The 12,862-nt window shown below is 49.9% G+C and overlaps 1 protein-coding gene across 1 annotated transcript in view; it reads right to left on the reverse strand.

Annotated features, from left to right (window-relative positions):
* The window catches only part of LOC146869167 (uncharacterized), a 140,068-nt gene that overhangs the window by 52,560 nt on the left and 74,646 nt on the right, over nucleotides 1-12,862 (reverse strand). Inside the window, exon 3 of the mRNA XM_085653441.1 lies at nucleotides 11,906-12,054. Within this exon, the coding sequence (XP_085509567.1) occupies nucleotides 11,906-12,054 (149 nt within the window). The remainder of the gene's footprint in view (nucleotides 1-11,905; nucleotides 12,055-12,862) is intronic.

Raw genomic sequence — 12,862 nt, forward strand, 5'->3', positions numbered from 1 at the left:
TAACCCTAGCCATGACTGCCGGCTCGTTCGTCCCCGAGCACTCCAGAAGGGGAAGGAACTTGGGACACTGCAGCGAAGAACAGTGAATGGGTGGGACTTGCAGGTTCGAGTCGCCCGAAGGGAGTATGATGTGGGACTCTATGTGATGTGGATTTTATATGTACACCTCTGCACGACTGTAACCAAATGCGATATGCTTTCTTTTGTTTTTTGTTTGGCACAAAATACAAATAAAAACATTTTTTTTAAACAAAAAAACACTCTTGTATGGCTCTGCCGTTTTGAGCATCCGTCAATCACATTTGAAGTTTTCCTCAAGTGTAATTGGCAGGACAATCGTAGCAGAAACAGCCTCCAAGAGTCTCGGTTCAGACATGACTGGTGATTTTACACTCAGTCCAACACAGATTCAGGTCTGTGCACACCACCTCTCACTAGGATACACACTCAGAGCTACACTAGGGTAGGTACACTATGATGGACGCAAAGGTACATTGAGGCAGTGTGCGTGCAATGCTTGTACAAGTTTACGCACACCACCTTTCACTGTGGTACATAAACAAAGCTACACTCAGGGATATGATTGCTCAAATGGAGGCAAATGTGCAGTGAGGCAGTGGGAGTCCAATGTAAGCCCAGGTTTACTCACACTGACACTCACTCAGACAAACTCAGAGCTACACTAAGGGAGAGTAAAGCTCCAATGGTGACAAAGGTGTACTGAGTTTTTTTATGCAAGTCGAGGTACAGTGAGGCGGTGGGTGTCAAACATCAGGTCCAGGTTTACGCATACCGCCACTTACTCAGATACGCATTCAGCGCTACACTCAGGGATATGAACACAGCCAAGGACGCAAAATGTACAGTGGAGAAGTGGGGGTCCAACACCAGTCCAGGTTTACACACCTCAGCACTCACTCACTTACATCCAGAAAGCACGCCAGGAACCTTGGAATAATCCTCAACAGCAAACTTGCCGTGACTGCACATGTCCACACCCTGAGGATGCTGAGGTAAATCTTCAAATGGCTCCCAAGCAGCACCAGAAAAACTGTCACTCACATGTCACTCCCGTCACCAGCAAGTTGGACCACAGGAACTCCCTCTACGCCAGACTCACCAAGCAACTCACTAGAAGACTACAAACCCGTTCAGATAACCCAGGCCTGAAATTTGACATGGATTCTGATTATTCTGCAAGTTGTCTGTAACATATTTTTTCACTTCTACAATCCACCTCCTTTCATGTTCAGCTCCTTTCAAGTATATTTTCGCACATATAGAATCGCCTGAGAATCTTCTTGGAGGTTTCCTGACCCCAATCAGTTCATAGTTGAATTATGTCTCAATTCAGGAAACTCTTGAAAGTACTGGAAGCATCTCTAAGGCATCAGTCAGCCCAACTCCCCTCCTAGCAACAAACTCAGGGTCGTCTTTTGTTAGTATTGATAACCCCTGGCCACCATCCTTAGTATATCCATCTATTGCTCTTGAGCCCCTGAGCCCCACCGTCGGGGCCAGGAGCCTTGAAGACCTGTGGTGGGACAACCGTGCTAAGCACACTCCCAGGTTCCCTCACATTCTGTGGCTATCCATGGCTCAAGATGCGCACAGCGACCCTTCTGTGGGCATCCACTCTTTGCGAGTCTGATGGAGGATACAAAGACCGCGTGTTCCCAGCCCCACGGATATCGTTACCCTGCAGACCTGTCCCTCCAAGTACTGCTCAGGGGAAACCACTGGTTGTACTAGACAGGTGAGCGGGCACAGGTGTCTGGCAGTTCAGTCACCAGCACCTCATTACCTCCTTCAATCACCCTCCAGTCAGACCCACCAGCTTATCCCCACGGTCCACATCACAAGGGCGTGCACCGCCCTTCTCTCCTGGAGATCACCTACCCGCAGCCTCTCCTGGAGATCTCCTAACCAATTTACAAAAAGAAAAACAGTTTAATGATTAAAACAACCTAAAACTTTATCATGGAATCAGGATATAAGGAGTTTCATTGACGTCAGTGTATGAGCTGTATTCTTCTAGATCTTCTCGAGTCTCCTCAAGAGGCTGTAGGATCTCATCTTTTGAGGATCATCGGAGCCTCAGCTCCGATCTGGAGTCTTTGGTGGTGTCCAAGGCTCGTGCTTGATGTGGCTCTGAGCGAAACTTTAAAAACTGCCTTTCAGAAGCTATGACGTAGGTCCGGGTTCTCTAAAGTCGGTCCCGGAGGGCCAGATCCATGCCAGATTTTTAGCATAGCCACATTTACATAAATGTAGTTATCCTAAAAATCTGGCATAGATCCGGCCCTCCAGGACCGACTTTGGAGATGAACATTTCCTAAAGTACAACACCAGAGCTGGTGGATTTCTTGTCAAGGGTAAGTTGCGTATCACACGCATAAGACACGGTGGAGATACCAAATTATTTGAGTATGAGTAATAAGACGGGTGTAGGAAGGTGGATATCTGACTATGGTTACCCCCAAATTTTTGCCTAGTGTCTAGCTGGTTTTTCGACTTAGTTGGCCTGAGATCCTGCCATTCAGGACCTCAGCCCATCTGCTCTCTCTTTAAAATGGACTCCATGTACCCTAGGTACATACCCAATTGGTTGGATCACCCTGTCAGCCCCTGTACCAGTGTACACTAGGTACCCAGGGCATTGGTGTACCCAAGGCCTGCCCGGGGCTGAAGCATGTATTATGCCACCCCAGGCTTGGCCTAACAAATCTGACACACTGGCTGATCACTCAGCTGGGGTAAGTTGGTGTAACCACCTCTTACTTAGGTGTAGTATACCTATACCTAACCTTAAATGGGACACCTGGTAACCTATAAGTCACTCCTATGGCAGGCCTTAACAATCCTGAAGGCAGAGTGCTTGGTTCCATGTGAGATGGTGCTCTGGCATGAGCTGGGCCTGTCTGCAGTGGTCGGAACAACTTCCTTCTACTGTTTCCAGATATCGTCATACCATATACTCTTAAGTGCATTATGAACCTCGCGGTTAAATGCTATCTTTGGTTTGGCTTTATCAAAACATGTCGAGTAAGGTGTCATACGAATTGGAATACTAACCCCTCGCCAATTCTGGCGACGGGGTTAGCATTCCACCCTTCTAGAGGGACACGACATGTACAGTACCTGAAACCCGGGTAAAATCAGACATAGCCTCAGCTCCACAAAATGGATGCTGCCACCACAGACACAAGTCTGCCCTCCTGCTGCTGGGAGTCCTTCCAGCTTGGGAGGTGTGGACAAAGGGTTTCCTGCCAGGGGAGGTGCGTGCACCACCCCAGACAGGATTTTGTGTATTGGTCAGGTAGGGCTTGAAAGAAACCAGACATGCCTGTGGCTCACAAGGAGCCTCGGGGCATATGCCAGTTCAAACCGGTCCTGGGGCACACCAGTCCCGGGCCTGGGGCGAGCTGGACAAAGGATTGGGGGTGTAACCACCCCCCTTCCTGGTCCCACCCTTAGGGAGGGACCTAGCAGGTAGTCCGGCCCCTAGAATCCGCTTAAAGGTAGGAGCTGTGTCCTAAGACTTCAGACATCCTGGAATCAACTTAAAACTAAGAAGAAGACGGGAACTTCGACGCTCTGCCGCACAGAGGACTGAAGCCAATCTCCCCTGTGGTCAGGGAGTGACCACCTTGCTAACGCAAGCACCATCCAGCGAATCAACGTCTGCTTTGCCGCCGCCTCCCGCCGGAGCCCGAGCCCAGAGACTGACAAGACCTGGACCTCCAGACCTCTCACCGCCCGATCCACAGTCCCTGCAAAGAGGAGACCCGTGGAGGCACCGAGACACGTGGAGCCAGCCATCTTGAAACGACTACGACAAGCTGACCAGTGCAACAACCGAGGCTCCCTCCAAGTTGTGCTTTGGGTCCTGAGAAGCCCAACCCTCGAGCAGCATCTGCACCAAAGGTGAGCCCTCCAGCATCTCCACGATCTGCGTGGGGCCCTTCTGCATTTTGCCACTCGACGCGCCTAACCGGTTGCTGGCCCGCTGGCTAGTGGCCATCTTGGCGACGAAATCTACGACAAACACCGCTGGTCTGGTTGCTCCAGACTGGCCCTTGCTCCCCTCCAAAGGAGCAGTTCCTCTGACCTTGCTGGTCAGAACTATCAGCTTAAACTCCTTGCCTACAACATTTGCTTTTGCCAAGGCTTGTTTGCTTCGATCAAGTCGCCGACACCGCCGACAGCGAGAGCCTGCGTGGGACAGCTCGTGACTCGACTCCTGGACGTCGTCGACCTTCAGGGACCACGTGGCTGCAGAGTCAAGCTACACCTTTCTTCCTGTTTGCACCCGACATCGCCTGGTACCCACCTGGTGCCACGCTGGTCACTGGCTAGTGACTGTAAACACTGTCCCCTCTGCTTACAGGTCTTCAACATCTCCGATCCACCCTTGGATCCACTGCATCTCTTCCCGACCGACCGCCTGCAGCACTTTTGTCTACAGGCCCCACGGAACAGATAGAAGAAACCCGACGCACTTCGAGACCTATGCACCCGCTTCCTGTGGGTGAGGTAAAGCTGGCACTCCGGTGCCCAAGTGTAGTATTACATCTCTAAGTGCCTGTGTTCCAAGTCTTAAGTTCCTAGGTCATCCGGAAGATTCCTTTTGCAGTAACTTTGTACTTTTTACGCACCCATTGAAACCTATGGGAGCACGCGTGTGACTATTTGCTCTGCACACGCGACCCGTGGACCTCCTGGTCACTAACTGAAGTTAGCTCCTTGTAGGCCCAGCGATTCTAGAGGCCCTAGGCCTTTTCCCTTTCCTGTTCGTGGTTCTTATACCACTATTTTAGTATATGGTTCGAGTGGCCACCAGGGCCTATCCATATAAAGTGCAACTTCTGTGTATTCTGCGATAATCTTGTTTGACGATTTGTGCTCCTGTGCTCATAAAGAGACTAGGGGTTACTTTGAGAAATAAAATACATATATATTTTGAATATATATCTGTGTGGTGTCCTTTCATTGGTATAAAAGGGGGTTACTATTGGTAAAACAGCTTGCTTAACACGCATCACGAGTTTAGCCTCAAAGACTGCTTAGCCTACGCTACCACTAGGGCAGCTAGTCCGAAAAGGTTGACTTACAACCACACCATAAGGGTTGCTTGGCATGGTACAAGGTGGTCACTAGAACTAGTGAACAGCATATACCAGGCCAACTTCTCACATTGGTGAGCAGCGGTTGGATTTGAGCTTGCTGTGTTTTACCATTGTAATCTCTTGGTTACCAATTGAAAGATCACATAGGTACCTGTAGGTACATATAAAACAAGATTAGATATACTTAAGTTCTACTGAACTTAGTTGTTGTAGAGCAAAGGGAGTAGCACACCCTGACTACAACTACTAGATAGGTTTAGTAGGTAAACCCAAGTGTAGGTAGATTGCAACACATCCACCCACACTTAAGAGCAATGGCTGGGGCAGAGGGGTCCACTGTACCCATCTCTGTTGAGAGTGACCCCCCGAGGGCACCATCCATCTTTGCTACCCTTAATCAGAATGAGCTCAGGCATTTGGCAACTCTTAGAGGCCTTAAACAGCCCAAGAACCCTACCTCTGCTGTGCTCAGAGCACTCTTGCAAGATGATGAGAATCAAAGAGAGCTCAAGAGAGCTTCCCAGTTAGCCCCCTTAGGGACAGGAACAGGAGGCCCCCCTTCTGAAGATGCCACTGAGGTACCCCTTTCCAATAGCCATCCCTTAGATGAAAACCATACTACAGAGGAGGAAAGTGATGGGGATACAGAAAGTGGAGAGGATGAAGGGAGAACTAGCCCAGTGCCAAGTGTTATACTTGGCCCAGCTAAACTAAGGCTATTGGGGACTGACAGTGGGTTCACCCCACTGGATCTCCCCAGTGGACTTAACACAGGGCTTGGAAGGCAAAGGAATCGCTCAGGTGACTCCAATGCTTCCCATGGCTCTAGAGGCTCTCAAGGTCACTCCAGGAGAAGGATGACCACCCCTCAGAGGAGGGAACATGAGGCCAAGATGCAAGAAGCCCAGCTGAGGATCAGGAAGCAGGAGCTAGAGGTAGCCCTGATGGAAGAGAAACTGAGCAAGGCTAGGCAGCATAGAGAGAGTGGGTCTATACCCACTGGTGGCAGCAATGTCCCTAGGGACAAAGATAGGGTCTTTGACAATAGGAACCTGTCCAAGATTGTGCCCCCCTACAAAAGTGGGGATGACATCCACAAATGGATGACTGCTCTTGAGAGAGCCTGCAAAGTGCAGCAGGTTCCTGAAGACCAGTGGGCAGCAATCTTATGGCTCTCCTTTGAGGGGAGAGGCAGAGATAGACTCCTCACTGTTAGAGAAGAGGATGTCAGAAATTACAGAGTCCTGAAGAGTGTCCTAGTTGATGGGTTAGGCTTAACCACTGAACAGTACAGGTTAATGTTCAGAGACACCCAGAAGACACAGACCCAGGACTGGTCTGAATATGTGGAATGTGCCACTAAGGCTTTGGAGGGTTGGTTGCTGGGAAGTAAGGTGTCTGATTATACAGGATTGTACAATTTGATGATGAGAGAGCAGATTTTAAGTAATTGTCAAAACCAGCTTCTCCATCAACACCTGGTAGACTCAGATTTGACCTCTCCCCAAGAATTGGGAAAGAGGGCAGATAAATGGGTCAGGACCAGGATCAGGCCTAAAAACCAGGGTGGTGACCAAAAGAAAGATACCACCAAGCCTCAAGAGAAGGGTGGGGATAAAGAAAAAGAGAAACCTTCCTCAGGGCCCCAAAACTCCACACAGGGTGGTGGGTCCCAAGCTCCCTCCTCTACCACAGCTAAAAAGCCCTACTGCCATGAGTGTAAAACTCCTGGGCATTGGAAAACTGACAGCGGTTGCCCAAGGGCTAAAAACAAAACTGTTCCTCCAAGTACTCCTGTCACACCACCTATTACTGTCAGCAGTAATCCCCCAGGTGGTGGGAGTGCCCCCAGAAATCTGGGTGGGTTTACTTGGGGAACACAGGGGGACCCTGGCTTAGCCAATTCCCCTACAGCAACTACTCTTGTCTGTGATGGTGGCATGGGGTTTGCCAACTTCACTGCCTGTCCCAACACTTTGGGTAGGTACAGACAGGAGCCCTACATCAATGGTACCAAAGCTGAGGCCTACAGAGACACTGGAGCTAGCATCACAATGGTGGCCCATTGGCTAGTTCCCTCTGAGCAGCTTTTGCCTGGTTTCTCCTACCAGGTGACTAACATTGATGGCAAACAGAACAGTCATCCCATGGCAGAGGTATGTCTCAGCTGGGGAGGGGTCACTGGCCCTAAAAGGGTAGCAGTGTCCCCAACCTTGCCTGTAGACTGCTTACTGGGGAATGACTTAGAACTCTCAGCTTGGGCTGGAGTTGAACAAGACACCCATTCTAAAATGGTAGGCCTGTCACAAAAGGGTAGGGGGGTTGTGCCATTCACAACCCCTGTCCAAATAGATTTCCTCCCTGAAAAGGTTGGAAGGGCAGTGGTAGCCACAGCCCAGGCACAGACAGACTTCCCTGTAGAGACTGGCAGAGCTGTGACAGTCACAGCTCAAACACAAACTGAGGGCCCCCCTGAAAAGGTTGGCAAGGCTGTAATGGTCTCAGCCTATACTCAGACTGACATAGGTGTAGTGAAGCCTGAAACAATGGATCACTCCACACAAACTGAGAGTAGTGGGGAGGAAGAAAAGTCTCCCTCTCCCCAGACATTAGGAAAAGGTCAGCCTCCTCAGGGATCTGACCTCACCCCTTGTGAAGGAACTGCCCCAGAGGTAGCCAGGCCTGGCCTGGCAGAGCCTCTGATGTCAGTGGCCCCTTCCAAGGTGGGACCCAGTCTGGTGCAGGTAGCCTGCCTTTCTCTACCCTGCCTCAGTCAGCCCAGGGCTGCAGAGGTCAGGGAGGCCAGTGGACCCCAAGAGGGCCCCTGTCCACAAGAACCCCCCCATCAAAAGAATGAGGATTGCCTGGCTAGTAGCCCTAGTCAGGTGATGGGTAAAAACATTCCTGAGGGATCTCCTTTACAGGTAGTTAGGGACCTCCCCCAGAGGGATTCTGTTGGGCACAGGCAAACCTGGGACCTTAGGGCCCCAAACCTGACCTGTCCCTCCAGTAAGCCCACAAAAGGGACCCAGCCTCCAGCTTTAGGTAGCCAGAGGCTGACCCTGAGAGCACAGTGCAACTCAGTTAAGGAAAGAAAGGCATCCATGGTGAAGGATGATTGGAGGAAGCTGAGGCCTCACTTTGAGGACACTCACTTCAGTACTCCATCTCAACACCAGCCTTTTACTTTGCCAAGACACGCCAAAGGTAGAGATTCCCTATGGTGGAGACCCTCTGATACCCTTAGGGTGAGGGATTGCTTAGTGGACCATGAGACAGGGGGTAACCATGCCAGTGCTGGTTCCTCCTTATATGGCCACTTGGGCAATATAGGCTTACCTGGTCAAGGTCAGCCTTATCTCCCTTCGTTTGGGGGGGGGTTGTGTAGGAAGGTGGATATCTGACTATGGTTACCCCCAAATTTTTGCCTAGTGTCTAGCTGGTTTTTCGACTTAGTTGGCCTGAGATCCTGCCATTCAGGACCTCAGCCCATCTGCTCTCTCTTTAAAATGGACTCCATGTACCCTAGGTACATACCCAATTGGTTGGATCACCCTGTCAGCCCCTGTACCAGTGTACACTAGGTACCCAGGGCATTGGTGTACCCAAGGCCTGCCCGGGGCTGAAGCATGTATTATGCCACCCCAGGCTTGGCCTAACAAATCTGACACAACTGGCTGATCACTCAGCTGGGGTAAGTTGGTGTAACCACCTCTTACTTAGGTGTAGTATACCTATACCTAACCTTAAATGGGACACCTGGTAACCTATAAGTCACTCCTATGGCAGGCCTTAACAATCCTGAAGGCAGAGTGCTTGGTTCCATGTGAGATGGTGCTCTGGCATGAGCTGGGCCTGTCTGCAGTGGTCGGAACAACTTCCTTCTACTGTTTCCAGATATCGTCATACCATATACTCTTAAGTGCATTATGAACCTCGCGGTTAAATGCTATCTTTGGTTTGGCTTTATCAAAACATGTCGAGTAAGGTGTCATACGAATTGGAATACTAACCCCTCGCCAATTCTGGCGACGGGGTTAGCATTCCACCCTTCTAGAGGGACACGACATGTACAGTACCTGAAACCCGGGTAAAATCAGACATAGCCTCAGCTCCACAAAATGGATGCTGCCACCACAGACACAAGTCTGCCCTCCTGCTGCTGGGAGTCCTTCCAGCTTGGGAGGTGTGGACAAAGGGTTTCCTGCCAGGGGAGGTGCGTGCACCACCCCAGACAGGATTTTGTGTATTGGTCAGGTAGGGCTTGAAAGAAACCAGACATGCCTGTGGCTCACAAGGAGCCTCGGGGCATATGCCAGTTCAAACCGGTCCTGGGGCACACCAGTCCCGGGCCTGGGGCGAGCTGGACAAAGGATTGGGGGTGTAACCACCCCCCTTCCTGGTCCCACCCTTAGGGAGGGACCTAGCAGGTAGTCCGGCCCCTAGAATCCGCTTAAAGGTAGGAGCTGTGTCCTAAGACTTCAGACATCCTGGAATCAACTTAAAACTAAGAAGAAGACGGGAACTTCGACGCTCTGCCGCACAGAGGACTGAAGCCAATCTCCCCTGTGGTCAGGGAGTGACCACCTTGCTAACGCAAGCACCATCCAGCGAATCAACGTCTGCTTTGCCGCCACCTCCCGCCGGAGCCCGAGCCCAGAGACTGACAAGACCTGGACCTCCAGACCTCTCACCGCCCGATCCACAGTCCCTGCAAAGAGGAGACCCGTGGAGGCACCGAGACACGTGGAGCCAGCCATCTTGAAACGACTACGACAAGCTGACCAGTGCAACAACCGAGGCTCCCTCCAAGTTGTGCTTTGGGTCCTGAGAAGCCCAACCCTCGAGCAGCATCTGCACCAAAGGTGAGCCCTCCAGCATCTCCACGATCTGCGTGGGGCCCTTCTGCATTTTGCCACTCGACGCGCCTAACCGGTTGCTGGCCCGCTAGCTAGTGGCCATCTTGGCGACGAAATCTACAACAAACACCGCTGGTCTGGTTGCTCCAGACTGGCCCTTGCTCCCCTCCAAAGGAGCAGTTCCTCTGACCTTGCTGGTCAGAACTATCAGCTTAAACTCCTTGCCTACAACATTTGCTTTTGCCAAGGCTTGTTTGCTTCGATCAAGTCGCCGACACCGCCGACAGCGAGAGCCTGCGTGGGACAGCTCGTGACTCGACTCCTGGACGTCGTCGACCTTCAGGGACCACGTGGCTGCAGAGTCAAGCTACACCTTTCTTCCTGTTTGCACCCGACATCGCCTGGTACCCACCTGGTGCCACGCTGGTCACTGGCTAGTGACTGTAAACACTGTCCCCTCTGCTTACAGGTCTTCAACATCTCCGATCCCCCCTTGGATCCACTGCATCTCTTCCCGACCGACCGCCTGCAGCACTTTTGTCTACAGGCCCCACGGAACAGATAGAAGAAACCCGACGCACTTCGAGACCTATGCACCCGCTTCCTGTGGGTGAGGTAAAGCTGGCACTCCGGTGCCCAAGTGTAGTATTACATCTCTAAGTGCCTGTGATCCAAGTCTTAAGTTCCTAGGTCATCCGGAAGATTCCTTTTGCAGTAACTTTGTACTTTTTACGCACCCATTGAAACCTATGGGAGCACGCGTGTGACTATTTGCTCTGCACACGCGACCCGTGGACCTCCTGGTCACTAACTGAAGTTAGCTCCTTGTAGGCCCAGCGATTCTAGAGGCCCTAGGCCTTTTCCCTTTCCTGTTCGTGGTTCTTATACCACTATTTTAGTATATGGTTCGAGTGGCCACCAGGGCCTATCCATATAAAGTGCAACTTCTGTGTATTCTGCGATAATCTTGTTTGACGATTTGTGCTCCTGTGCTCATAAAGAGACTAGGGGTTACTTTGAGAAATAAAATACATATATATTTTGAATATATATCTGTGTGGTGTCCTTTCATTGGTATAAAAGGGGGTTACTATTGGTAAAACAGCTTGCTTAACACGCATCACGAGTTTAGCCTCAAAGACTGCTTAGCCTACGCTACCACTAGGGCAGCTAGTCCGAAAAGGTTGACTTACAACCACACCATAAGGGTTGCTTGGCATGGTACAAGGTGGTCACTAGAACTAGTGAACAGCATATACCAGGCCAACTTCTCACAACGGGACCTACACATATTGAAGAAAGTTTGTCTATGTGACCAATTCCGGGGACAGTATATTTAAGTAATATCCGCCCTTGATCTAAAAGGTCCCAATTTGTAACATTCTTTCAGTTTTCAAACAAAGGCTAAACCAAGGCCAAAGCACGACCATGAATCCCTATCTCAGCCAGATGTTGAAGGATAATATCATGATGAATCGAATCAAAGGCCGCCAAGATATCTAAAAGAATCTGTACAGCATTTATTCCTAATCTAAGATCAGCTTAAAGAGTTCGGTTACTTCAAGGAGTGCAGACTCAGTGGGGTGTCCAGGTCTGAAACCAGCTTGAAACCAGCGAAGAAGGTTATGTGATTCTAAGATATTGATCAGTTGGGCAATAATCCATACACTTATTTGAACTCTGTGAGATCTGAGGTTTACTTCAGAATCTCCTCTTGCATTTAATGCGGTCCTTGAGAGAATCAAAGGTCTGGCTGCTGGGCGTCTGGTAGTTATGTGTGGGAGACAGATTGTTGCTGGCTCTGGCTAATAAGGCATTGGCACCTTACCCGAGAGGCCAAGGAAAATTGACTATCTGGTTCTGGGCAGGAGACTTAATCAATATGTCACTGCTTTCCCCCAAACTGGATTTTTTTACCTCTGATTGCTCCATCAGATGGACGTTCATGTGCAGGGCTCTGCCGGTCCAGAGCATCAGGAACAGAAAACTGAGCAGCAAGGTGGCCACGACTAGCCGCACAGCATTGAGCCCGGTGTAGTCTCTCTCCAGCGGCTCCAAGTTCCAAACTGAGCGAAAAGAAATTAAGGAAATTCATATTTGTTTAATAAAAACGAATATAAAGCAGTGGATTGCAGAATCATTCACCTGTTATTAACAAGCTCAAGACATTTGTTTATATTTTTTGTTTATATCATTGGAATAAAAATGAGCTTAAATGTGGCTTTTACATTTAAATGTGTTTAAATAATGTTGAGCAGCCTCTCAATGATAACGAACCATGGGGCATATTTATAACGAAGTGGCAGAGCGTGGCGTTAGCCTCCTTGGCTTCAAGCCATGCTCCACCACTTCAGAAACGCAGGGCTGCACCATATTTACAACAATATGGTGCAGCCCTGTGTTTCCTCCTCCGCTGACGCAGAATTAAGCAGCCTAGCGCCAACGCTGGCACCGTTGCACCATAGTGCAAGTGGGCCTGTGTTGAGGAAAGTGATTGTTTATCTGCAGGAAGGTGTACCTTCCTGCACAAAAACAATCTTTAAATGGTGTTTTGTAACTTTTATGTGTGCTGCTTAAAGCAGCACACATAGAAGTGGCAAAATGTCAATTTTTTATGTGCATGAACGGACACCTTCCTGCACATAAACAATCAATGGCGTTTTGCTGTTTCTATGTATGCTGCACAACACAGCGCACATACATGCAGCAAAAATGAGGAGAAATAAAGCATTTCTTCTTGTTTCGCCGGATTAAGACCAGGTTTTCCCTGGTCTTAATTTTGGCGCTGCCTCCTATTTTTGCCACCCTTGTAAAAAGATGGCAGCATCAAAATCAATGGGTGTTATGGTAGAACGCCCACCGCAACACCCACTG

The sequence above is a fragment of the Triturus cristatus genome, chromosome 1_1, assembly GCF_964204655.1.
Source record: "Triturus cristatus chromosome 1_1, aTriCri1.1, whole genome shotgun sequence".
Lineage (NCBI taxonomy): Eukaryota > Metazoa > Chordata > Amphibia > Caudata > Salamandridae > Triturus > Triturus cristatus.